Here is a 24,773-nt window from a genome sequence, read left to right as displayed (position 1 = left end):
CCCGAGCGTCTGTTCTGAAGCACCCTTCTACAGATCTCTGTACACACTTTAGCTGTTTCCTATTACCCTGAGCCCAGGGTCTCACACAAACTAGGGAAGCTTTCCACCACTGAACAACACTCTCAGTTGCTTTTACATTTTTATGAATCAAGGTCTCACTAAGTTACCTAAGGCTGGCCTTGAACTAAAACTTTCCATCTCCAAAGCAGCTACCATTACAGGTCTGGGTCACCAGGTCTGGCCACGTAATTGTCTTTACTATCCCTTTCGGCATTCTCTGAGCTGCTGTGTCCTTCACTCTCTTTGTGCCTGTCACTTCAATCTGTCTTTTCCATTACTCATCAGCCTCCCTGTGCTTTTTGTCTTGCTGTCTATTCAAGTGTATGATGTTTATACACTATCTGTTGAGTTCTCTTCAGTATCTCAAGCTGAGTCACTTCCCCTCCCTGATCTTTCCCTGCCTCTCAATTTCCCCACTCCCCTTTCATCCCCTTCAACAGTACTGTGGGTTTCAGAAAGACCCACCACGCTTAAGCCTCAGCCCCGCCTTGCTTTCTTCTGTGGGTCTTGGTATTGTTCCTCCCATAGCTTCGACAGTCTGGAGTATTTTGGCATTGTATTTGGTTCTAACGGTGGTGAACCTGAATATGTCTTCCCATGCCCACTAGCCAAACTGCAAATTGTAAAACCACTCCTGAACCCCTCCTTTCTTCCCCAAAGAAACACCACAAAATTCCAAACCCTTTCCCTCCTTCCTTGCCCAAGGAAGGAGTATGCCCCATGCTTATTTGTGTGGCCTTACCTACAACCCCGACTCGAATGTGGGTGCGCACTTCCCCCAGGCGGCAATAGTTTCCCAAGACCCTCATGAGGTTTTCAGCTCCAAAGCAGGCTTTGCTTTTCAACAGTGAATCAGAAGCCTGGTCCACTGGAACTTTACACCGAGTCTGAAAATGAGGTATATTACCAAATGGGCATCCGTTGAGAAAAACACGCTAAGCCCAAATTTCCAGCCTGCAGTGGAATATTCAGAACTACCCTGGGATCACTAATCTCACAGGCTTCTCACAGCAACTACACCCCAGCTCTTTCTTGCTTCCAGTTGTTGTGTCTTTTTTGGCTTTGTTTTGTTTTTTGTTTTTTGAGACAGGATTGCTCTGTGTAACAGTCCTGGCTGCCTGGAACTAGCTCTGTAGACCAGACAGGCCAGAACTCACAGAGATCCGCACACCTCTGCCTTCTAAGTGCTAGGATTAAATTGTGTCTTTTTGTCTCCAATTTTCTCTGTCTCTTCTCCTGCTTCAACATACATGACTTCTGCTTCCCACCGCAGAGCCGTGAAGATATCCCAGCTTGAGGCACGTTAGGCTTCATTTCTAGCTCTCTCATTCACAGGATTATAAGGAAAAGCCTATTTCCCTTCCTAGGGCCCTGAGGTCACAGATGCACAAACGAAAGCCTGAGCTCTCCACCAGTGCAGAGAGGGTGCCTGGTCCAAAGCCCATCTTCCCTTGACCCCTCACACAGGACAAGGCCATCCCAACCTCCCTACTTTGATTTTTGATATGGGGGGAGAAATAAAATTATAAGTTAGACATATTATGTTGGCAAGAGTGAAGGAAAAGAGGCCCTCTTCACACATCCATCTAGTCAAGGGGGAGGAGGATTACTTGGCACAGCTATTATAAAGGATAATTTGTCAGTGTCTAGGAAAATATCAAAAGCATAGGCCTATGCATGACGCAGTCACACCACCCCTCAGTACTCAGCTCACACCAACACTTGTCTGCATGTCAAGGAGATGCATGCAAGTGGATTAACATAAATGCCACTTAAATAATAATAAAAAACTGGAAAATAGGGGTTCAGTGGTAGAATGCCTGGCTACATGGGCAAGATGCTCTATATTCCATTCTCAGCACGGTAAAAAGTAGTGCAAAACTGAAAACTTGTCCCCCAGTAACCAATTTACCTCCCCCAAACAATTGTTACTGTGTTACTTTAATATTTTACAAGTATTCCTATGTTGATATCAATAGGAAGTATTGTGCCTTATTTGGGTTTCTTTTTAAAAATTTATTTAAGATTTATTTATTTATTACAGCCGTGGTGGGGCACATGCTTTAATCCCAACACTCAGGATACAAAGGCAGGTGGACTCTCTGCATCTGAGGCCAGCCTGTTCTACAGAGCGAGTTTTAGAACAGTCAGGGCTACACAGAGAAAAACAAAAAGATTTATTTCTATGTGTATGAGTGCTTTGCCTGTATGTATGTCTGTGCACCACATGCATGCCTATTATCTGGAGAGGTCAGAAGAGGGTTCCAATCCCCTGGAACTGGAGTTACAGATGACTGTGAATCACCATGTAGGTGCTGGGTACTGAACCTGGCTCCTCTGGAAGCAAGTGCTCTTAACCACTGAGCCATCATCTACCCAGTCTCCTATGCCTTGTTTTAAAGAGGGGAAAATGAATAGTTTTTTGAAGAGTTAACAAGTAGCTAACTCTATTTCCCAGATCACCTATAGACAGTATATATTACTGTATCCTCGGGGGGACATTGTATCCTCTGAAGAGCAGTAATATAGGAAGTAGTAAAGTAACATAAACATTAACAAGTCACCCACTAGAGAAAACACCTCAAAGTCGAAAGCCCAATCAAAATCTTACCACCTGCAGCCTTGGTCCCAAACCATATGAAAGAGGCTAGATACCCCGACTCCAAGCTTACCAAGTTTTTGACCTGATGCTGGGTGCTGGCCTTGAAAGCCACAGTTGGCAGCTCATTTCGAAGGTAATCCAGCCATTTTTCCACAATCTCCTTGGGAACCAGGTCTGGGAAAAACAGAAACAGGTGGGGCTTGTAAGAACATTATTCCATGGCTTCCCCCAAGCCACATACCCATGTCTAGGCCTACCTCCTACCAACAAATCTCTCCTCTTGTCCTCACTGTTTCTGCCTAGTCCCCGGGATGGAGTTACAAAGGACAAATTGATCCACAGGGCCAATTGGCCCTCCCTGAGAAGGCTTACTCTCTTGAAGAAACTATGTAAAGAAGTAGTTTTGCCCCAGATATCCTCCTTCCATGTTAAGGTGCCTGAATATCTTTCTCCCATTCTTTTTCCTAATCATTCTAAGCTGGGCTAAGTGTCAATAAAAAGCATCACCAAGAATGGCTGTGATTTGTGAAGTGCTGATTATACACCAAGTTCTTCATTAATTCTCACAATAAACCTGTGAGACCGAGATGGTCACGCCCCTGTTTCTAATAGTAAGAAAAATAGAAGTTCTCACAAGTGACATGACCTATCTGATATCAAGAAGAAAATAGCAAAAGTGGATAAGACTAACACCTCAATGAGTCCCAAGCCATACGTTCTCTCTTGTCCCAACCTTTGAGTTCCAGTTTGTGGGGACAGGTCTCCAAGAATGACCAGCCATTAAAAAGACTCAAGATTGCAAGGAAAGGGGACTGAAAGACAAACAGGCTCAAACTCTACCCCCAACCCTTGCTACATTCTGTATATACCAGACAATACTTCTGGCTTTGGAAATTCGAACAAGAATTCCTGAATGCCACTGAGTTGCCGGGTCTTGGTGACTAATCTGAGCTAGCCTTAGTTTAACCCCTTCCCCGCCTTAGTCAACCCTTCCAAAACCTACCAATCTTATTCAAGACCAACACCAGCTTCTTGTTGCCCTCTGCCCGAAGGACAGTCTCCTCCATCTGGAAACAGCGGCAGCCCAGTGGATCTCTAGCATCCAGAACTTCCAGAATCACATCAGAGTACTCTACCACCTGCAGGATGGAAGATACAGATAAAGGCTAAGAAGAGACATGGTAATGGTCTCCATTTCGGTCAGAAAAAAACAGAGACGAAGGAACGAAAATGCAATAGGGTCCACGGCAAAGGGCTTTAAGAAATGGATACTTGTTCTGTAGCTCAGTCTATCATCTCAATACTTGTGATGGTGAGACAAGAGGACTGCACGGAGCTCAGTGCCAGCCTGGGGTACACAGTGAGCTCTGGGTTAGCCTAGACTAAAGAACAATTCCTTATCTAAAAACAAAACAAAGAAAAAAGAAGAAATGAGCCCTCCTACCTTACGAAACTCTTTGTAATAGGCCTTCCGTGTGGCCTCATCATCCAACTGAGGAAACATATTTAATTCCTGTAAAACTTCCTCCTAAAGAAGAAAAAAAATAATAATAGTCTAGGGCAGAATAAGGGGCAAGTAGATGCAAAAAGGAAGGGGAAAAAGAAAAGAAGACGAGGAAGGAAGGAAGATACATGAAAACCAACAAGGCTTTTGAAAACCACAGGAAGCTAAAGGATACATGTGAGTCCCAGAACACCTAAAAATAGCCCTGAATGGGAGTGCTTGCTGTGAAGTCTGTTGATCTGAGTTCAGTTCCTGGAACCATGGTGAAACAATACAATTGACTCCATAAAGACCTCCATACACGTGTGGCACATGCATACACACACTCTCTCCCTCTCTCCCTCTCTTTCACACACACACACACACACACACACACACTATAATAATAAATAAATTTTAACTTTTTAAAGTAGCACTGCCAACAAACAAAAATGCCAGGAAACTAGAACAAAAGTAGACAGATTATGGTATCTGTGTGTACACCTGTGTTCATGTGCATTTGAGCACCAGTTAAAGGCCTGCTTGGTCACAAGAGTGTGGAAAAGGCAGGATAAGAGTAAGGTGTGGAAAAAAAAAACAATCCATGAGGCACATGGAGCAGGAAACCAAATCTTGAGTGGAAGTCAGCAGAGGTGTTGGAGCTGCGTGTGCACATCGTATTTGTGGGACAACGAAGGTCAGAATGGGGGAAAGGCCACCCCGGGAAGGCCAGATACTCTGCATTCACTCTGTCTCTTAGTCTCCCCTTCATATGTCCCTCCTGCCACATTCCCCAGTCATACCACTCCTGGTCCCTACCCCACGGCAGCTCCATCTTTAGGCTCAAGTTTGGGAGAGGCACTGTCCACACAGGTGGTCACAGGCATGCTACAGTGCCCCCTTTCCTCCCTCTTATCTTACCTCTCTCTCCCAGTTCTCCTTCTTTGCACTCATTCCTTTCCTCTGCTGACCTTACATTCTTTCTTCTTCTCTTTTGATCTTGAGACAGGGTCTCACTATACAGCCATTTCTTCCTCTACAGCAAAACTGCAATCCACTCCAGTTCCACACACCAGCAAGAGCTGCTCTCTTACCTTATGTTCAAACTCCTCCTGACGTTTCAGGACATCCTTACAATAGCTCTCAAGGGTCCTGTGCCTTTGTCGCTCTTGCTCCCGGGCAACCTGTTGCTTCTCCCTCATCTCCTCAACCTAAGAAACAAACACATACTGTGACTGGGCCTGAGTAGGTCTGCTGTCCAGAGGCAGGAAGGAGTGGGGATACAAGAATAGGACTGTCAGGAGAACAAGAATATTTGAGAAAAAAGACAGAGAAACTAAGGAAAGGAGAGTGGAAAAAAATGAAAAGAAGAGCTGGGCGTAGTGGCACACAGCTAGAAATCTAGCAACTTGAGAGGTTGAGACAGGAAAATTGCCAATAGGTCAAGGCCAGCCAGGACAACACAGAGAACTCTAGGCCACTAGAACTATACAGCAAGACATTCTATTATTCAAACCAGTCTCAAAAAACAATAAGGGGGGCTAACAAGGTAGCTCCTTGGGTAAAAAGTCTTGCCACGCAAGCCTGATCCCCTGAGTTCAATCTCTGGAATGTATGGTGATGGAGAGAACTAACTGCCAAAAGCTGTCCTCTGATCTCTACAGATTCACCATGCTGGTGGGAGGGGCAGCCTGCAGTTGATCGCTCCCACCACTCCCTGCACCACAAATAATTTTAAAAAAGGCACATGTTTTAAACTACTAAAAATCGAAAAGAATAAAAGAAAAATAAAAAGAGTACCTGGGAAGCACAGAGAGAAGCATTCTAAAAAGGAAAACACTTAAGTCCAAACAAGGACAAGGTCATAGGCTGTACCGAGCAGAAAGGAAGCTGCTACACTGGCAAACACCTGTAGCCCAGCTCCTCAGGGTTGGAGGGGGAAGGATCATGAGTCTAGGCATTCAAGACCAGTCTAGGCAACAAAGTAAGACCCTGCCTCAACCAACCAACAAAACAGAGCAAAAGCAGCAAGAAACTGCACAGGGCTAGTCACAGAGGAAGGCGACAGCCAAGAATGGGAGAAGACAAAGTCCAAATGAGAGAGCTTTAAGGAAAGCATGGTCTAAGAGGGCGTGCAGAGAGAGGCCAGCAGCAAAGGTTTGAGTGGAACACTGGGAACATAAGCCAGGCAGCAATGAACTGGGAGGGAGAACAAGGCGAGCAAAGGGAAAACTTAAAAGCACTATCAACGTAACTCACCAAGCCCAACCACAAGAGCATCAAGAAGCCCTGCCCTTTCGCCCAACACTTATGCAGATCGGACACTCAAACCAGGCCATGGCAAAGACAAAAGGCTCACCCTTTTCTTCTTTAATTCGGCCTCCCGGCTGGCATGATCATTGCCATGAACAACCTGGGGAGCAGAGGATGGTCGGGATGCTACTTTCTTCCCATTCTGCCTTGCAGGCTGGTTAGCAAACAAGAAAAAAAAATGAGCAGTTAATGAATCCACGGAAAACACCTTCTTCTGAGGAGCAGGGAATATTGTTGGGATGGGGGTTCTCTCCAGAAATCTGTTTATCTAGTGGGGGCAAGACCCTTCTCCACTAGCCAGGTAAGGACTGGCAGGAAATGGTGGAGACAGAAGCAGCCAAGACAATTTCTCAATGCCAAAGGGAACCCTTTCCTGACAAATAGCTCCCAAAATGAAGTCTTGGGACCCAGAGTACCAAGAGCTGAGAATTTGGAGGCTGAGGATATGTGGCTCAGTGGTAGACCACTTGCCTGGTATGCTCAAGGTCCTGAATTTGATACCAAAATACACAGGGATGGCAATAATCCCTAACAAGTAACCCAAGCACAAAGCAGTACGTAGTTTTTGGAAGGAACTTCATATATGCAGGTGACAGCTGCAGCCACGAGTGGGAGATAAAGCCAGATGTGTTCATCCCAATGAGAAGGGCTTTGTCCAGACTCACCCGATAACTACCGACCTGACCCCCAACAATGCACATACTTCACCTGAAGGTAAGACCCACTTACCTTCTTACAGCCTTTGGAACCTTTACCTGGTTTTTTGTTTTCTGTAAGAAGAGAGAGAAGAGAAACAAGAGTTATCACCCACCTACCCAATGCTTTGAGTTTGAAGCAGCCTAGTCTACAGAGCAAGTTCCAGGACAGCCAAGACTACACTGAGAAACCCTTGTCTCAAAAAGAGAGAGAGAGAGAGACAGAGAGAGAGAGAGACAGAGAGAAAGAGACAGAGAGAGAGAGAGAGAGAGAAACTTTACAAGTACAAGTATCCAAATAAAATTTCCCAACAAACAAAAGAAAAGCAGGCTCTGAACACAACAGAAAAACCACTACAGTTGACAGAGAAGTCAGTACGGTTGACAGAGAAGCCAACATGGTTGAGGAGTTATATCTCTCATCCAAAACACTTTTCATCAGAAGAGTCTCAGATTTTAATTTTTCCAGTTTGGAATGTTTACATACAAACAATGAGATATCATGAGAGAAGAGCTGCAGATGTGGCTCAGTTGATAAACACTTGCACAAAGCCCCGGGTTCTTTATCTAACAGCACAAAAATAAGCAGCAAGGTGATACACATCTGTAATATCAGCGCTTGGGAGATGGAGGCAAAAGAACTAAAGATTCAACGTTACTCATTGGCTAATACCGTAAGCTCAAGATCAGTCTGGGCTAATCTTTGGGGGAAGTGAGCCAAGTTAAACTATAAAATTAATTTATGTTTCACATATACCTTAAACACAAAAAATAATGTTACTTATCAATAATTCTGTGCACATAACAAAATTTCAGAGTACAGAATTTGTTACTTGAGATATCATATGGGTATGCCAAAAGTTTCAAAGTTAAAGTATTAGATTAGGATATTCAATAAGTCCTGGGGAAAGGAGCTGACCGTGTCCCAAGCCAAAATCCTCTATCTGATCACTGTTATGTAAAAGTATTTCCTTTCTGGCAAAACTACTGTCAAAAACTAAACCTAACAGGGTATGGCAGAAAATGTATTCAACGTGTTCAAGGCCCAAGTGAGGGTGAGGAAGGAAGAGGAGGAAAAGAGGAGGAGTAGAAAATAAAAACCAAAATTAAATCAGAATAAAGGCTGCAAAGCAAAGAAAACAAGATACAGTTAAACAGGAAATTGATTAAAACTTATTAATAGACCTAAGAAAATTGGTGATGTAGCTGAGAACTATAACTTAAAACCAAGAAGAATAACCTAAGAAACTAGCGCAGATCTAAGACATCAATTTCAACAAACTCCAAGAATCAAGAGATGGACACTGGAAAACCAAATGCATAAAGTGTGCTACAAACTGGGTGGCAGTGGTGCACACCTTTAATCCCAGCACTCAGGAGGCAGAGGCAGGCGGATCTCTGTGAGTTCGAGGCCAGCCTGGTCTACAGAGTGAGTTCCAGGACAGGCTCCAAAGCTACAGAGAAACCTTGTTTCAGGAAAAAAAAATAACAAGTGCTACAAGTCTCACTCTGAATGGGTAGGATTTAAAAAGCTATTATTTAACTTTGGTAATAATAGAGACAGACAAGTTTAATCATGCTATTAGTTTAGCAAAAAGTAGGGAGTAAGAGAAAATAATAAATGCATGCAATGGTAGATGTTTGACTAGAATATAGTTGCCATAACAAATGTGAATGTAGCAAATTTCCCTGGGGCGAGGGGGATGAAAACACAAGAGTCTCATAATGTAGCCCAGGCTGGTCTTGAAATTGTAGCAATCTTCCTGCCTCAGTCTCCCAAGTGGTGGGAATACAGGTGTGAGCTACCAAGCCCAGGCAATTTCCCTGTCTGAAAACAACAAAATAGAACTCAGGTCTCCCTCACTTCTAAAGCACTTAGTTGCAGCAAAAGGAATGTGACAGCTAGAATAAACTAGGTCTAGGTATTTTTACCCAACAATTTCCGTCTCCCTAACTGCCTTGGTGGCAGAGCCCTAGCACTGATGCAGACATGCAATGAAAGAAAAGACATCACTCGGAATGGACATCATCTACTTCAAAGATGAGAAGGAAGAGAGGGAAGAGAAGTGGGGGAAAGGGATACAGTCAGTCACTCCTCAGCTCTGCGACACCTGGGAGCCTCTGGCTTTACTACAGTTCCTAAGGAAAAGCATCTACCACTTTGTAGCTGGCAGGCAGGTCAAAGTTCTTATTCTGAATTTTGAAGACCCATTTTTGTTTTGCAGAGGTGAGTCATGCTGGGCAGTGGTGGCGCACGCCTTTGATGCCAGCACTTGGGAGGCAGAGGCAAGCTCTACCCAGTAACCGGAGCTGCATGATTTTAAAAAAATTTAATTTCTAAGGCCCATTGCCTGCATCTACTAACATCAAGGCCTGAAATCACCAACTCTCCTATCACCCCATAATTTACCTCTCACCTCCCAGTCTCCCCACCCAAATGTCCCTGGTACACACAAAGCTGCAGTAACTTCATTTGTGCCCTCCCTCTTCTTCCCTGGCATCTAACTTACCTTGATGGCCTCTGGAACGCCTGTACAGAAGGGACCAGCACTCTCACATGCCTTGAGCCTCTGCTCGGGCACAACTGCTCAGCCTCCTGCCCTTGGTCTCGACTCTCCCAATCACAAAGCTTTACTCTAAAGATTTTTCAAAAGATAATGCTCTTTCTGGCACATTAATCTTAAAACCAGAAGGTACAGATGTCCCTCACTCACCCCTGTCAGACTGGAATCATATGTGCCCTCTCGTTAAAAAGGAAAAAATAGAATAAAATCCCTGCCACTTTTCCAGGGTCCCTATCATTACGCCTGGGTCTGTTCTTCATTTACTGAAATGTTCTCCAAACAATTTCAGTCACATCCACTTGGAGGTCACCAGGTAGCCCTTCCAATAACCCGGGTTTCCCACTTCCTTGATATCCTCACCGCTAAGGATTTCCACTCCATCTCAACCATTCATGTGACTACACTGAAGGGAACACCATCTACAGTGTCCTGGACTTTGGAAAGTAACCTCAGACACCACTTTCCCATCTGCAAGTTTGTGTGTCCAATCTCCCAGATACACAAACCTTTTACTCATTCCTTACTCATCCAGCCACATCCTGTCCAGCTCCTTTCCCCTGTGTTGCACAATCAGGATACATTTGTTCATGCTTATTAATTAAAAATTAAAAAATTAAAAAGTAGCCAGCAAGCAGGCTACTTCAAGGCTATAAACCTCGGCCACCAACATTTGCAATTTTAAACTTTTGGGTTTGGGACTTTGAGTTTTTGAAATAGGGTCTCACCTCTTATCCCAGGCTGGAGTCGAACTCCCAGCAATCCTCCTGTTTCAGCCTCCCAAGTGGTGGGATTACAGATATTAAACTCCACAGCCAGCTAATAATTTGATTTTTCATTTTGCATGAAGGTGTGGATAGGATGCATGTGCTGCACAAGTGTGTCTGCATGTGTGGGGCACATGTGACTGTGGAGGCCCAAAGTTCACAATGAGTGTCTTCTTCAATTGCTCTCAAAGGGTCTCTCCACTGAACCCAGAGTGCACTAATTTGGCTAGCCTTACCTAGCCAGCTTGCCCCTGGGGACTGCTGTCTCTGCCTCGGGAGTCCAGGGATAACAAGGGGCTGCCATGCCTACCCAGCTTCTACGTGGGTCCTAGGGATATGAACTCTAGTCTCCATGCTTACATGGAACGTACTTTATCCAATAGCCATCCCTGCAGTCTAGATTTTTTTTTCTTTTTTGAGAAGCATTTCAATATGCAATTCAGGTTGACCTAAAACTTGCAGAAATCCTGCTTCTGTCTCCAGCAAACTGGATCAAAGGTGAGAATCACCAGGCCTTGTTACTGTAAACTTTTTAAATTATAAAACACAACCCCCTTTAAATAACCATCCTAAACTGTTCAACTAAAATATGTGATGGCAGACTCAGTTATAGATTACTTACCTAGCACACACAAGGTCCTAAGTTTTGATACCCAGAACCACAGAAAATGTACCTGAATATTCTGTAAAACTCCCCCAGCAGGGAGAACTGCTCCAAGTCCCAAGTTATTTATATTGTGAGTTGGGGCTGACTGAGCTACAGAGTGAAGTCCTACCTCAATAAAAACATTGAGAATAAAAAAAAAATGAAGCTGGGCAGTGGTGGTGCATGCCTTTAATCCCTACAGCCAGGGTTATACAGAGCAAACCTGTATAAAAAAAATAAAACATAATAAGGGAGAGGAGGAACAAGTCTTGAAGGCTAAAGGACCAGCAATTCGTTCACATGGTCTGTTTCAGTTAAGAAAAATCTAACATTTAGATATCAGGCAGTGTGGTAGCAGCATCTTTTACGGAGTTAAATTCCAAGTATCAATGGAGTCTGAATGTTGGCAGAATGCTTTTAAACAAGGTCTTGTTATATAATCTAAAATGGCTTAAATCACCTACGTAATTAAGACTGGCCTTGAACTTGCAAATTTCTCCTATTTTGTCTCCTGAATGCTATTAATTTAAATATGCATAATCAAGACCAATGAAGCTGGCCTAGAACTGAGATCACTCTCTCTCGATCTCTCTCTCTCTCTCTCTCTCTGCTGGGATTAAAGGTGTAAAATTTTTAACCCAATACTTGTTACACAGTTGGCTCTGTATACCTATGGGTGTAACATCTACAGACTCAATTAACTGTGAAACAGTAACTGCATCTAGGGGCGAGCAAGATGGCTCAGTGGGTAAAGAAACCTGCCACTAAGATTGATGATTTGAGTTCGATCCCTGGGACCCACATGGTGAAAGGAAGGACCTCACTCCTGAAAGTTGTCCTCTGACCTTCATACATGTACCATGACATGCACATGCACAAACGGACATAAATGAATTATTCCAATTATTAAAGAAACTAACCCTAACCCTACTGTATCTGTACTGGGTATTATTTGTCATCATTTCCTAAACAAGTCTAACAAACATTTACATATGATTTGCATGGTATTAGATTATTACAATAACCTGGAAATGCTTTAAAATACAGGCGAAGATATGTGTAGACTAGATGCAAATACTATGCTTACAGAAGGGGCTTGAACATTCACTGATTTTATATCTGCCAGAGACCTTGAAAATAGTCTCCTATGGAAATGGAGAAATGATTATACTTACAGAAAGTGCTTACAAAGGGCCAGGAACTGTTCTAACCATTTCGTCTCTTTAAATTCATTAATTCTTCCTAATTCCAGATCCTCAGAAGACTAGGATAACAGGATGCCTTGGGCCCAGTATTTGAGGCCATTCTGAGAAATACTTACTGCAAGACACACTCTTGGGACTAGCAAGGTGGTTCAGTGGGTAAAAGGATGCTTATCCTCAAGCCTGACGACTTCAATTCAATCCCCTTGGCTAACAGAGAGAACTGACTGGCACAAGTTGTCTCTGACCTCCACGCACATCCCAAGCCACAGAAGTGCACACATACATGCATATATACATACATACACACACATAAACAAATGTTTATGTTTAATCCTATTCTGAGTATGATTTCATAAACCTGTAACCCTAGGACTAAGGAAATGGAAACAGGAAGACTAGAAATCAATGTCACTCCCTCAGTCCAAAAGGTGACCCCACCTAAGGCCCTAAGCAATAGAGGAGAGGAGGCCCAATCTTGACTTGCCCTGTAATCGAACTGATGAATATCTTAAATAGCACCATAGAGCCTGCATCCAGCCACTGATGGAAACAGAGGAAGAGACCTGAATCGGAGCACTGGACTGAGCTCCCAAGTCCAGCTGAAGAGTGGAAGGACTGAGAATATGAGCAAAGAGGTGAAGACCATGATGGGTTCACCCACTGAAACAGTCTACCTGAATTAACAGGAGCTTACCAACTCCAGCTGGACTGGGAAGGAACAAGCATAGGACCAAACTAGTCTCTCTGAATGTGGGTGACAGTGGTACGGCTGGGGCAGACTGAGGGGTCACTGGCAGTGGCACCAGGATTTATCCCTACTGCATGTACTGGCTTTTTGGGAACCTATTCTCTTTGGACGGATACCTTGCTCAGTCTAGATATAGTAGAGAGGGCCTTGGACCTTCCCCAAAGCAATGTGCCTTACCTTCTCTGCAGATTAGATGGAGGTTGGGTGGGAAGGTGTGTAGAGGGAATGGGAGGAGGTGAGGGAGTGGGAACTAGAACTGGTATTTTTTTAAATCTAATTTAAAAAAAAAAGAAATTCAAGGTTGCCGGGTAGGGGCAGCACACACACTTTAATTGCGGGGCGCTCTAAGGGGCTTAGATAAGTGATTTCTGTGAGTTCAAGGCCAGCCTGGTCTATAAAGAGAGTTCCAGGACAGCCTGGGCTGTAAAACAGAGAACCCTGTCTAGCATAAAAAAAAAAAAGTTCAAGGTCATCCTTAACTATGTAGGGACTTTGAGGCCAACTTGATCTACAGGAAACTTTGACTCAAAAAGAAATTCCTCTTGACAGGTGTGGTGCCTCCTGACAGCAATTCAGGGATGGAGTCAGACAGAAATATGACAAATTCAAAGCCAGCACAGGCTACCTGGAAAGACCCTATATGTCAAAACAAATAAAATGCCCAAAACAATATGAATAGGTAGACATTATACTTAATGACCACTATGTTGTAAATAAGGAAAGTGGAATTAAGTGACTTGGCCAAGGCTATACAGCTAATAAAAAAGGAGGTGAGACTGAAACTCAGTGGGGCTTCTGCACACAACCAGTACAACTTATGATATGAATTAAAAGACAGAAGCTATGAAGACAGATGCTGGGGCCTATTATGCAGCATCATATAATAGTTACTGCTGTTTACCTCAGATTCAGTCACTTACCTTGCTGAACCTCCATGTTATCATCTATAAAATGACAATGGGGAAAAAAGAAGAACTACCTTCCAAGAAATTATGAAAATGCCAAAGGTACCATCTACAAAAGACTCAGACTGGCGAGCAGGGTCGTACCGAGTAATTTTTAAGTTGTGAGCTGAGCATAAACACATTCCTACAGCCCCAATACTTGAGAGGCTGACGCAGGATGATAAAGGAGCTTGAGGCTAGTCTCAAAAAACACCCACAAAAACAAAAAACCCCATATGTGGTGGAACATGCCTGTAATTTCAGCATTTGGGAGGTCCAGGCAGGAGGATCAAGAGTTCAAGACCAGCCTCAGCTACACAGTAAATTCAAGGCCAACCTCAAAATAAATAAACAAGTAAAATGGCAAAGTTCTTGCAAAACACCACAAATAGTGAAAGCACAGGCTTGGGAGAGGGTGGCAGAGGAAACTCACTGTGCCTAAGCTTCATCATGGTGATAAGACGAGCTTGAAGAGGGATGCTCCAATCTGCCTCTTGGAATAAAGGCAGCAACTTGAGGAAGGCAGACCTAGGAAACACAATTTCCTTCAGACCCTTAAAGGCAAAATAAAATGTCACAGAACATAATCAGGAAGCCCTACCAACTGCAAAGTCAGGAGAATGGGCTATACTAGACCTAGGGCCTGATACAGCTGAGTACACCAAAGGAAGGGGTATCGTACAACTCTAAGGGAAGCAGATCAGAACCTCTCTTTCTAGATGGAGTTCATGCCTCCAATACATTGAATGGGATAGCTGTAGTGTCATATCCTAGGTAAAAGACTAGTGCTAAACCCCTCCACACTGGGGAGAAGAGCAGATACTTGTTCTCTCATGAAGAGACATGCTAGTGTGTTTTTTCAAAGGGGGCTTCTGTGTCTCACCTACCCTTAGAGGTGAAAAAGAAAAAATCCCAGGAGTCTACCCTAGAGAAATAGGTTCTCAGATTTCTTACTTATGTCTGCATAGGTTGAGGTCAATGCCAAATCTCAGGGTGTGGGGTGGAGGATCTCAGCTCCATATGTGGCTGGGGTCTGTACCCTGGCAATAGAAAGTACATCTCTTCTTGGGTCACTGAATGAAGAAACCAATACAATGGCCGTGTGTGTCTCTGCTACATGGGAGAATACTGGTCCAGGCACTGAACTGTTGGAAAAGGTAGAGCCTAGGTCTCTTTACTCATCAGTCAATGAGGAGCAAGGCTGCTGCTATGCTTATTTCCTGCAGCTCTGAATGAGCAGGATTCACACACCTTTGCCCGATGGAGGCTATTCTGAATCCTTCCATAGGTGGTGGACCGGAATGGTGTCTATACATTTCATGTGAGTTAAAGTCAGCAGTATATATTAGTAGTGAAAGGAATAAGGACTCTGTTTTTCTATATGGCTAAAAAATAGAAAGGTCATGCCATTATAAACTCAGTGAATTTGCTCCTACCTTGGGAAGTGTGCATCTATCATTTTACCCTAGGTGAGAAGAATCTAAGCTCCTATACTTTAGATAAGGAGTTCAGGTGCACTGCATAGTAGGCCAATCAGTGATATCACTATCTGTCAAGGCTAAATGGGGGCGTGATCTGCACCTCTACTGCTCAGATATCTCTCTCTTGGTCAATTTGGTAATTATAAATCATTTGGAGGGTGGAGTCTATCTACCTCAAAAGGAGGGAGAATAAATCTGAGTCTCTCACACTGAGGTCTCCTTAAGAGGCACAACATCCTCTCAATAGACTAGTCTGTTTCCATGTACTGAGCCAGTTTGGGGGTGGGCCTTTACAAAGTCAATAAAATAGCCATTCTTTATGGGGTAGGTATGGGGTCTGAGGAGTCTCTAGTGCCATGGGGGAGGAGGGGTAAGTCTGTGTGGTTGTCCATAGGTTTGTGTCTCTAACCATTTTGATATTCAGGCTGACGGTGTCAATTGGTCACTCTGCAGGGGAAGGGTAGACACAGAAGGGCAAGTCTCTACATCAGATCTCTTCCTCTAGACAGTACACATTTCTGAGCTCCCCTATGCCAGTATGGAGGTGGTCAAGGAGATGCCTCGATGAAGATCTGTGCCTTAATAAGCCAGGAGAATCTGTACTGTTCAGCCTTGTATTGGAAATTATTTTCTTATAGGGCAGGGATGACGTCACCACCACCATTTGATGGGTTGACACCTATCTACAAATTAGGCAATGCAAATATGAACGTAATAAATCTGCTCCTACATGGAAGGGGGCGTTTGTCTACAGGAAAGGAATGGCAGTAATGCGAAATGACGCCAAATATCCTGAAAGGCAGAAGGCAACCGACATTTTGTCTCATGCGTATGATCTGTGCCTCTCTACATGACCAAGATGCATCATGGTAGCCTCTCTGTGGCCGCCAGAATGCAGTTCAGCGCATCTCCACACGTGGAGCTATCCATATCCCTCTTCCGGGCCCTTCAACCCCAGAAGCGAGCCAGCTTCTATTCCACCTCTCTATTCCAGGATGGCGAGCATCTCTGGTTTCATCTTTTAAAAACGATCCTCACTGCACTGCTGGCTAGGTGAGCAATCGCCACGGAAAAAAAGAGAGAGTAGTCTCTTACCTACACTTCTGGCAGAGCCTCCGAGAGCTGCTGGAAGAACAACGACGCCGAACGAGAACCACGCAGCAAGGCTCCGCCCGGATTTCCGGATCTCAGCCCAGAGAGTTGCTCCGCCTCCTTTGCTTACTGCATGGAGGCGGAGTTTCGAGATTATTGCTGTTCCGCGCAGCCCCGCCCCGTCTCCCACGATGGCCCCGCCTCCTGGCTGCCTGTGGGTAAAGAAATAGCGAAGAGGGGGGCGGGAGCCGGGCGATGGTGAAGGCGGGGAAGTGGGGGGAGGTGGAATGCGTGTGTGTGCCCAGTAATGGCGAGGGCGGGTGTGGGTGTATGTGTGTGTACTAGTGTGGCCACAAAAACTATTTGTAAAATGGACTCTTTTTAGGATACATATTATCCAGCTCAGTCACTAAAGTATTCACTGGCATCGTTTGAAGAGGGTAGGGGGCAATCGTTTGTCCTCCTGGAAGATGGCGAAGGCAACAAGCCGGGTGCGGGAAAATGGCCGCCGGAATCACGTGTCTGCCTGGACGAGTATTTCCCACCTGAAGCGAGTTAGTTAGCTGTTCTCAGCAGCATTCTAGTCTCACAGGCTCACCTGGAGCAGGACCCGAAACAATTGGGGTTTTCATTCACCGGTTTACCCTCCCTTCTCCCGCATGTGTGATTCCTGTGTCTGCAGAAAATAAACATGTCTCTAAAGCGAGGGTGGGTAAGGATGTCTTTAAAAAGCATTTCAAGAAAGACTCCTGACTTCACTGGGGAGTGAGATGCCCCTCCAAAAACGTAACTATTAATTTAAATCTTTCCTAATCATTTAATTCCAGTCCTTTCTCCCTCCTCACGCCTAAACCTTAGGGATAGGGTTGGGCTAGGTAAGGCAACCCCTGAAGGAGTGTTTCTTCACTTCCAACCCATCCCTGCCGAAAATAACCCCTTTTGTCCTCCTTCCCCTTACAATATAGGGGTTACTTTTATGTTTCGCCCTACACACCAGATTCCTCTGGACCTCCAAAGTAGTCACAACATTTGCAGGTTCTATTTTTCTAAAGTCTAACTCCTGTCCCTTAGATGAAGTTTCTATGCAATTGTTTTTATGGCACTTTCCCTGACTCCCAGTTGAGTAAGAATCACAGCAGTGTTTGCCTTTACGTGTCTGGGATTTATCACAATACTACACTGTAGTTATTTTATTATTAAATTTGTCTTTATAGAATTATTTTATGTGTATGAGTGTTTTGCCTTTATGTATGCATGCGCACCACATACGTGCCTGATGCCTGAGGAGATAAGAAAAAAGCCGGAGTTACAGATGGTTGTGAGCCGCCATAGGAATGCTTGCAGTCCAGGTCCTCAGCAAGGGCAAGAATAATTGTTCCTAACCAGTGAGCAATCAATCTCTCCAGTCCCAATACTGTAGTTCTTAATGTGGCTTCATCACCACAGGAGAAGGACTCAGAGCAGCGACAATTTGCCTTTAACTCTCAAGGATATCCAGTACAAGACTGGCTTCAAGCAAATTTGGTTTTTCGTTTGTTTTGTTGGTTGGGCTTTTGTTTTGTTTTGGTTTTTTGAGACAGAGTTTCTCTGTAGCTTTGGAGCCTTCCTGGAACTCGCTCTGTAGACCAGGCAGGCCTGGAACTCATGAAGATCTGCCTGCCTCTGCCTCCGGAGTGCTAGGATTAAAGGTATGCACCACCACTGCTCAGCTTCAGCTTCAAGCAAATTTGTTAAGTGAAAATAAGACCTATTGCCAGGTGGTGGTGGCGCCCACCTTTAATCCCCGCACCACAAAGCAGTGGAGACTGATCAATTTAGTAGATAGCATTGGTGGAAAATGATCAGGATAAAGAGAAAAATGAATGCCAGCTATGTTAGTGCATACCCATAATCCCCAGGACTACAGACAGAGTCTAAGGCAGGAGGATCAAAATCAGCCTGCTTTGCACAGCCAGAATGTCTTAAAAATGAAATTCTTGATTTTGATAGCCCAGGATGACCTCAGAATTTCTGTGCAACAAGGATAACCTTGAACTCCTGACCCTTCTCCACGCACCTCTGGAGTAATAAGATTATAAACACGTACCACCACACCCAGTTTCTATTTGTGCCCTGCAGTGGCTCCAACCCAAAGCCTCTTGCAAGCATGCTACCATTTGAACTACATCTCCAGCTCAATCAAGTGCCTTAAATGGTTGTCTCCAGGAGGACGATGGCGGTGTAGGGCACAGATGAAAGGGAGTTTGTGATACAACAAAGACTGTAAAGCAATCCATGCTTCTCAGGTCCATAAAAGACCTGGAAACAGAAGGAGGAGAAACTTGGCAGGTAATCTCATTTGTTTCCATTAGTAGTTGTCAAAATGTGGTACTTGGACTACCAGAGGACATGATCATTCAGAAACTTGTTGGAAATGCAAATTTGTGAGTCAAACCTAATTTTCTTAACAACAATTCTAGCCATGGGGCCTCATAATTAATATTTTTTTTTCCAGACAGGGTTTCTCTGTAGCTTTGGAGCCTGTCCTGGAACTCATTCGGTAGACTAGGCTGTCCTTGAACTTACAGAGAGCCTGTCTCTGCCTCGTGAGTGCTAGGATTAAAGGTGTGCACCACTGCCGCCCTGCTTAATTAATATTTTAATAAACCAGCCCACTGACTCTGATGCTGGTCAAAATTAGAAAGCTTGTTTGTCCAGGCTGGTTGTTTCATTTTTGTGGGGGGTTGGTTAGTTGGTTGCTTTGAGGTTTTTGTCAATTTGACGCAAACTGGAGTAATCTGAGAAGAGAGAACCACAACTGAGGAAATGTCTCCAGAAGATTGGCCTGTAGGTGTGGTGGTGGAACAGTTTGGAGGCAAGGTAGCTGAGAGTGGCTGGAGGGAGGAAAAGTGGGAGGATGGTGATATAATTCTATTTTAATTAAAAACATTAAAATAAACTGGGCAGTGGTGGCACATGCCTTTGATACCAATTCTTGGGAGGCAGAGGTGCTGTGGGACAATGGTCTGTACCCTGTCACTTGTATTTTAATAAAACACAAACACTGATTGACCAGGCATGTGAAACCTCCTTTGATTGACTGGGGTAGTCCAAGTGACTCTGAAAACAGTATAGATTGCTGATGTAGCTCTGGCTTGCCTCTCAGAGCTTTAGGGTAAGCCCTATGGCTGAGGACACTGTACACTTAGGACACACTTACATGATTTGAGCCGGATCTAACCCTAAGCCTCTTTCCTATGGTCTACCTTACAGAAAATACTATACAAGCTAACAACAGAGGGAAACAATTAAACAGTTCTATCCTACTGCAACACTTATGAGTATTTTAATTTTTATTTATTTTATGTATATAAGTGGTTTGCCTTTGCCTACAGGTGCAGCAAATCACTCTGACCTTGAACTCATTGAGATCCACCCACCTCTGCTAAGATTAAATGCACGTGCCACCACGCCTAGCTGCTTCTCTTTATCCTTTCTTTTTTTTTAAGGGTTTTGCCTTAATGTATGTCTGTGCACCATGTATGTGCCTTGTGCCCAGAGAGGCCAGAAGAGTGGGGGGGGGGGGTCAGATCCCCTGGAACTGGAGTTATTCAGTTGTAAACCACCTTGTGAGTTCTAGAAATTAAATCCCAATTCTCAAAAAAAAAACAACCAAAAACAAAACAATACTCTTTACTGGTGAGCTAAATCTCCTGCCTCTTGTAGTATTTCTTAGTACTAGGGTTGAATTTTGATCTTAATGCATGTTTACAAACATTCCACCACCAAGCTAACCTCACTCATAGTTCGGCAGTCTGAGCTACAGAATGTGTTCAACACTAGCCTTGGCAACTAAATGAGACCCTGCCTCAAATAGTAAAAAGTCAAAAAGCAGGCTAATGATACAGCTCCATGAGAGAGCACTTGTCTAGCATGTGTAAAGCCTAGAGTTCAATCCCTAATACTACAGAGAAGCCCAGTAATTTAATAAAGAAGTTAAATATGGTCCAGGGCTAGGGTTGTAGCTCAGTTGCAGGATATTTGCCTAGCATGCACAAGGCCCTGGTTCCACTACCAATTCAGTTTTCAAAAAGTTAATGCAGATTAATGTATATGTCTAATGTATAAAAAGATTTTTTTCAGTATACAAATATATACATGTCACATTCTTAAATTACCCAATTATCCTCAAAGTGGTTTGTTTTATTTTATTTGTTTGGTTTTGGTTTGTCAAGACAGGGTTTCTCTGTCATTTGAGGGCCTGTCCTGGAATTCACTGTAGACCAGGCTGGCCTTGAACTCACAGAGATCCACCTGCCACTGCCTCCCAAGTGCTAAGATTAAAGGCATGAGCCACCACCACCTGGCCCTTCAAAATGTTTTTAAAACTACTTAATTGTTTGATCCCAGTATCTCATCAAGATGCATGTATTACATTTAACCCAGTCGTGTTTTCTTGGTTGGTTGGTTTGGTTTTTGTTGTTAAAATTTTTTGTTTGTTTGTTTTTCAAGACAGAATTTCTCTGTGTAGCCCTGGCTGTCATGGAACTCGCTCTATAGACCAGGCTGGCCTCAAACTCACAGAGATCCGCCTGCCTCTGCCTCCTGAGTGCTGGGATTAAAGGCGTGCGCCACCACTGCTCTTCTTGAATTCATGATTCTTCTGCCTCTGCTTCCTCATGACTGGAATTACAGCTGTGTGTCACCATGCCCAGTTGTTGTTTTGAATAGATTGATAGTTTCGAAGAGTCCAGGTTACTTGTCTTATAGTATGTCTCAAGTTCTAGATGTATCTTCTTGTTCTATGTGATTATATTAGTATTAAATATTTTCAGCAAGATAGCACATAGGAGCATAGGGAAATATCCTTTACATCTAACTGCTGTTGGCAACTGCAGTAAGCCTTCACTGCATTTTCTTTGCAGATTTAGTTTGCAAATTTTATTTTTAAAGTAGCTCCCTTGTAGATTGCAAAGGCATTCTCCCCTTTTTCTGTTAATATGGTTTTATTGGTTAAATTTATATTTCTTTTTTTCTTAAAAAATTATTTATTTTATTACATCCTGGGTGCAGTTTCCCCTCCCTCCTCTCCTCCCAAGCCCTCTGCCATCTCCCCTTTCTTCCCACACCCCAATCCACTCCTTCATTTTTGTTTAGGAGAGGGCAGGGCTCATAGCGACTCATGGTGGGTGGCTGAACCGACAACTAGAGAGCCCACATGGGACTGACCTAGGCACTCTGCATATATGTGACAGCTGTATAGTTTGGTCCTCCTGTGGGACTTCTAACAGCAGGAACAGGGGCTGTCTCTGACTCTTACTGGCTTTCGGAGAACCTAGTCCTCATACTGGGTCACCTTGCCCAGCCTTAATACATGGGGAGATGCTTAGTCTAACTGCAACTTGATATGATGCGGTTTGTTGATACTCTTGCTTTTCTTAACCTTTCGGTGTTACTGTAACTGAAAAGTGAAAGCAAAGGTGTTCAGGGCATGGTAGGGCAGAAACAAAACCGGACAAATGTGGAGTGATGGAGCCAGCAGAAAAGAACAACCAACCAGAAAACAACCACCCAGAAAGAGCAGGCATTAGGACCCAGAGGAGCTAGCATACGCTGTCTCCTGCCTGCAATGGCCCAGCCTGGCTGAAGCGCTATCCATCCGCAGCAGCAGCAGTAGCTTTTCCCACACCTGGTGGTTTATCCTGGGGTCCATGTTGGGATCTGTGCTTCCCCAGTATTTGGCCCTGGGCTACTGCAAATCTCATTGTTAGCTCCGTTGTCATTAGGCCAGTGTTGAGGGTACATGGCTGGGAAAACTCAAAAGTCCTTCTTATAATTCGGCAAATATATCATGAAACACAATGTGTCAAAATCCGAGGAATCCACCATGAAGATCTGATGTAACCTCTAGTCTGATAATGTCAACAAAGTGCCTTGGTTACTTCCTGCCTGGAATGAACTCAGCTCCAGAATAAATGAGCCCATACTGTCCCAGGACATGAAGTCCCCATGAGATGCCAGCTTCACACAGATTAAAAATGGACAGTCGCCGCCTTTCTTTTTCAAACAAACATCCAAGTTAGATTGGCATGGATATAACAGAAGAAATTACCCTCACTGGTGGAGACCCCAAGAAGCAAAATAAAGGATTTCCACGATCGCAGCAGAAAGAATCAGAGTCAGTCAATACATGGAGAATGGCTAGAATCGCTTGGTTTCTCCATGCACCCTCTTCTGTCTCCACAACAGTTGTTTCTTCATCCCAGGCTCGGAAACAACGTCACAAGCCAGGCCTCCATCATCTGCCTGTCCCTCATTCTTGTCACATTCTTGTCATCCAAGTTCCCACAGCCACTCACTAAACTCTAGGCACTTTCAGCCCGAAGTTCCAGATGCTCGACAATCCCCCGGACAAAATGGCAGGGTCAGAGCCATCTCAGCAATACACTCCACACTTCATCCCTGTTTGCTTTTTATCACTGGAGGTGGGAATTGAAACAGAGACCACAAGAGAATTCTCTTTTGGTCCCTCCCCTATATTTCTATCTATTTAGGATCCACATTTTTGTTTTGAGACAAGGTCTCACTCTGGAGCTCTCTGTTTAGCCCACAACTCATTATGCAAGTCAGAGTGGCTTGGAACTCACAAAGATTTGCTTGCCTCTACCTCCCAAATGCTGGGATTAAAAGCCTGTGCCACCATGCCTGGTATGTTAGAATCCACTCTTATTAAGTAGTAATAGGTAGGGATGCAGTTTTCTTTCTTTTCGTATAATGAGCCAGATTTCCTGCCATCAAATACAAAACAATTTCTCCTTTTTTCCATTAACTTACCATGCCACCATTATCATACATACATATGTGTGTAAATGTATACATACACATATATAAACTGTGACATACATATAGAGGTTATATTGTTGCGCTAATGCCATTTTGATTTTAATGTTTGTAGCGTCACTTAGTGTCTGATAGGGCAGTTCCTTCTCTTTATATAATCACATAAATTTCAAAACTACAATTGGAATTTTTAGGGGAGTTTTGCTGAATTTTTAAAATTATTTTACGAGGATTAAGGCTGGAGAAATGACTCAGTTGTTTGCTGTATAAGTATAAAGACTGGAGTCTGGATCCCTAGTACCCATGTCAAAGCTAGGTGTATCTATAGCCCCGCTGGGGCTCACTGGCCAGCCAGTCTGGCTGACTCTGTGCACACCAGATTCAGTGGAAGACTCTGTCTCAAAAAATAAGGTGGGGAGCAATAGAGGAAGCTTCCTGATGTTGACCTCTGGTATACACACACACACACACACACACACACACACACACCAAATGACTATGGACTGTTCAATAACCTTTACCTAACTGTTCTTTATTAGACTTTAACATTTTCTCTTTATAAATTAGTCCAACCACTAATTTATATGAAAATTACTATGGAGCTGGACATGGTAGTGCACTTTTTCTGTTTTTAGATTTTTCAAGACAGAGTTTCTTTGTCTATCCTTGGCCGTCTTAGAATTAAACCTGTAGACCAGACTGGTCTTGAACACACAGAGATCCGTGTGCCTCTGCTGGGATTAAAGGCATGCACAACCAGTGCCCAGCATGAGACTGGATATTTTTAAAGAGGCCATTTGAAAAAGAGGATAATGTATTTCATGTTCATCCTGTGTTTCCAGTTGACCCAGTGAGGCAGGCTCTACTGTGTAGCCCTGGCTGGCCCGATTGGCACTATGTAGCAAAGGATGACCTGATTCTCACTATGTAGCACAGGGTGGCCTGGAACACACAGTGATTCTCCCCAAAGCATAATTTTACAACTTTTTTTTTTTTTTTTTGGTTTTTGGTTTTCGGTTTTTCGAGACAGGGTTTCTTTGTAGCTTTTGGAGCCTGTACTGGAACTCACTCTTGTAGACCAGGCTGGCCTCGAACTCACAGAGATCCGCCTGCCTCTGCCTCCCGAGTGCCAAAGCATAATTTTAAAATAGTTTTGATATTTAAAAATGTGGATTATATATAAAAAGCAAGATACAACAATGATGAAAACTCCAATGCAATTATAAATTATTATATAAAAGCTTTTGTTGAGACAGGGTTCATTCAGTCTGTAGTTCAAGCTGGCCGTGACTGTCGCTGTACTAAACTAAACATGGATGTGCAGGTATCTCTGTACTATGGCAATTTAGATTTCTTT

General features: G+C 43.8%; 1 protein-coding gene and 1 long non-coding RNA gene across 3 annotated transcripts in view; one reads left to right on the top strand and one right to left on the bottom strand.

Annotated features, from left to right (window-relative positions):
- The window catches only part of Gnl3l (G protein nucleolar 3 like), a 29,133-nt gene extending 12,402 nt beyond the window's left edge, over window positions 1-16,731 (bottom strand). The window contains exons 1-9 of the mRNA XM_048441601.3: window positions 16,601-16,731; window positions 14,458-14,552; window positions 7,188-7,228; window positions 6,505-6,612; window positions 5,240-5,356; window positions 4,107-4,190; window positions 3,666-3,801; window positions 2,733-2,836; window positions 803-947 (exon numbers count right to left, since the gene is read on the bottom strand). Of these exons, the coding sequence (XP_048297558.1) occupies window positions 803-947; window positions 2,733-2,836; window positions 3,666-3,801; window positions 4,107-4,190; window positions 5,240-5,356; window positions 6,505-6,612; window positions 7,188-7,228; window positions 14,458-14,476 (754 nt within the window). The 5' untranslated portion in view covers window positions 14,477-14,552; window positions 16,601-16,731. The remainder of the gene's footprint in view (window positions 1-802; window positions 948-2,732; window positions 2,837-3,665; window positions 3,802-4,106; window positions 4,191-5,239; window positions 5,357-6,504; window positions 6,613-7,187; window positions 7,229-14,457; window positions 14,553-16,600) is intronic.
- Window positions 16,678-17,816, top strand: LOC146889065 (uncharacterized). 2 transcript variants are annotated; one of them, XR_015000397.2, is made up of 2 exons: window positions 16,678-16,811; window positions 16,983-17,816. It is a non-coding gene; the product is annotated as an uncharacterized LOC146889065 (long non-coding RNA). The 2 variants fall into 2 exon arrangements; XR_015000398.2 differs by having other exon boundaries at window positions 16,721-16,815.
- The last annotated feature ends 6,957 nt before the right edge of the window (window positions 17,817-24,773 follow it).

This window comes from Myodes glareolus, chromosome X (genome assembly GCF_982192425.1).
Source record: "Myodes glareolus chromosome X, mMyoGla1.1, whole genome shotgun sequence".
NCBI lineage: Eukaryota > Metazoa > Chordata > Mammalia > Rodentia > Cricetidae > Myodes > Myodes glareolus.
The sequence above is the reverse complement of the archived record's forward strand: the minus strand, read 5'-3'. Positions and strand labels throughout refer to the sequence as shown.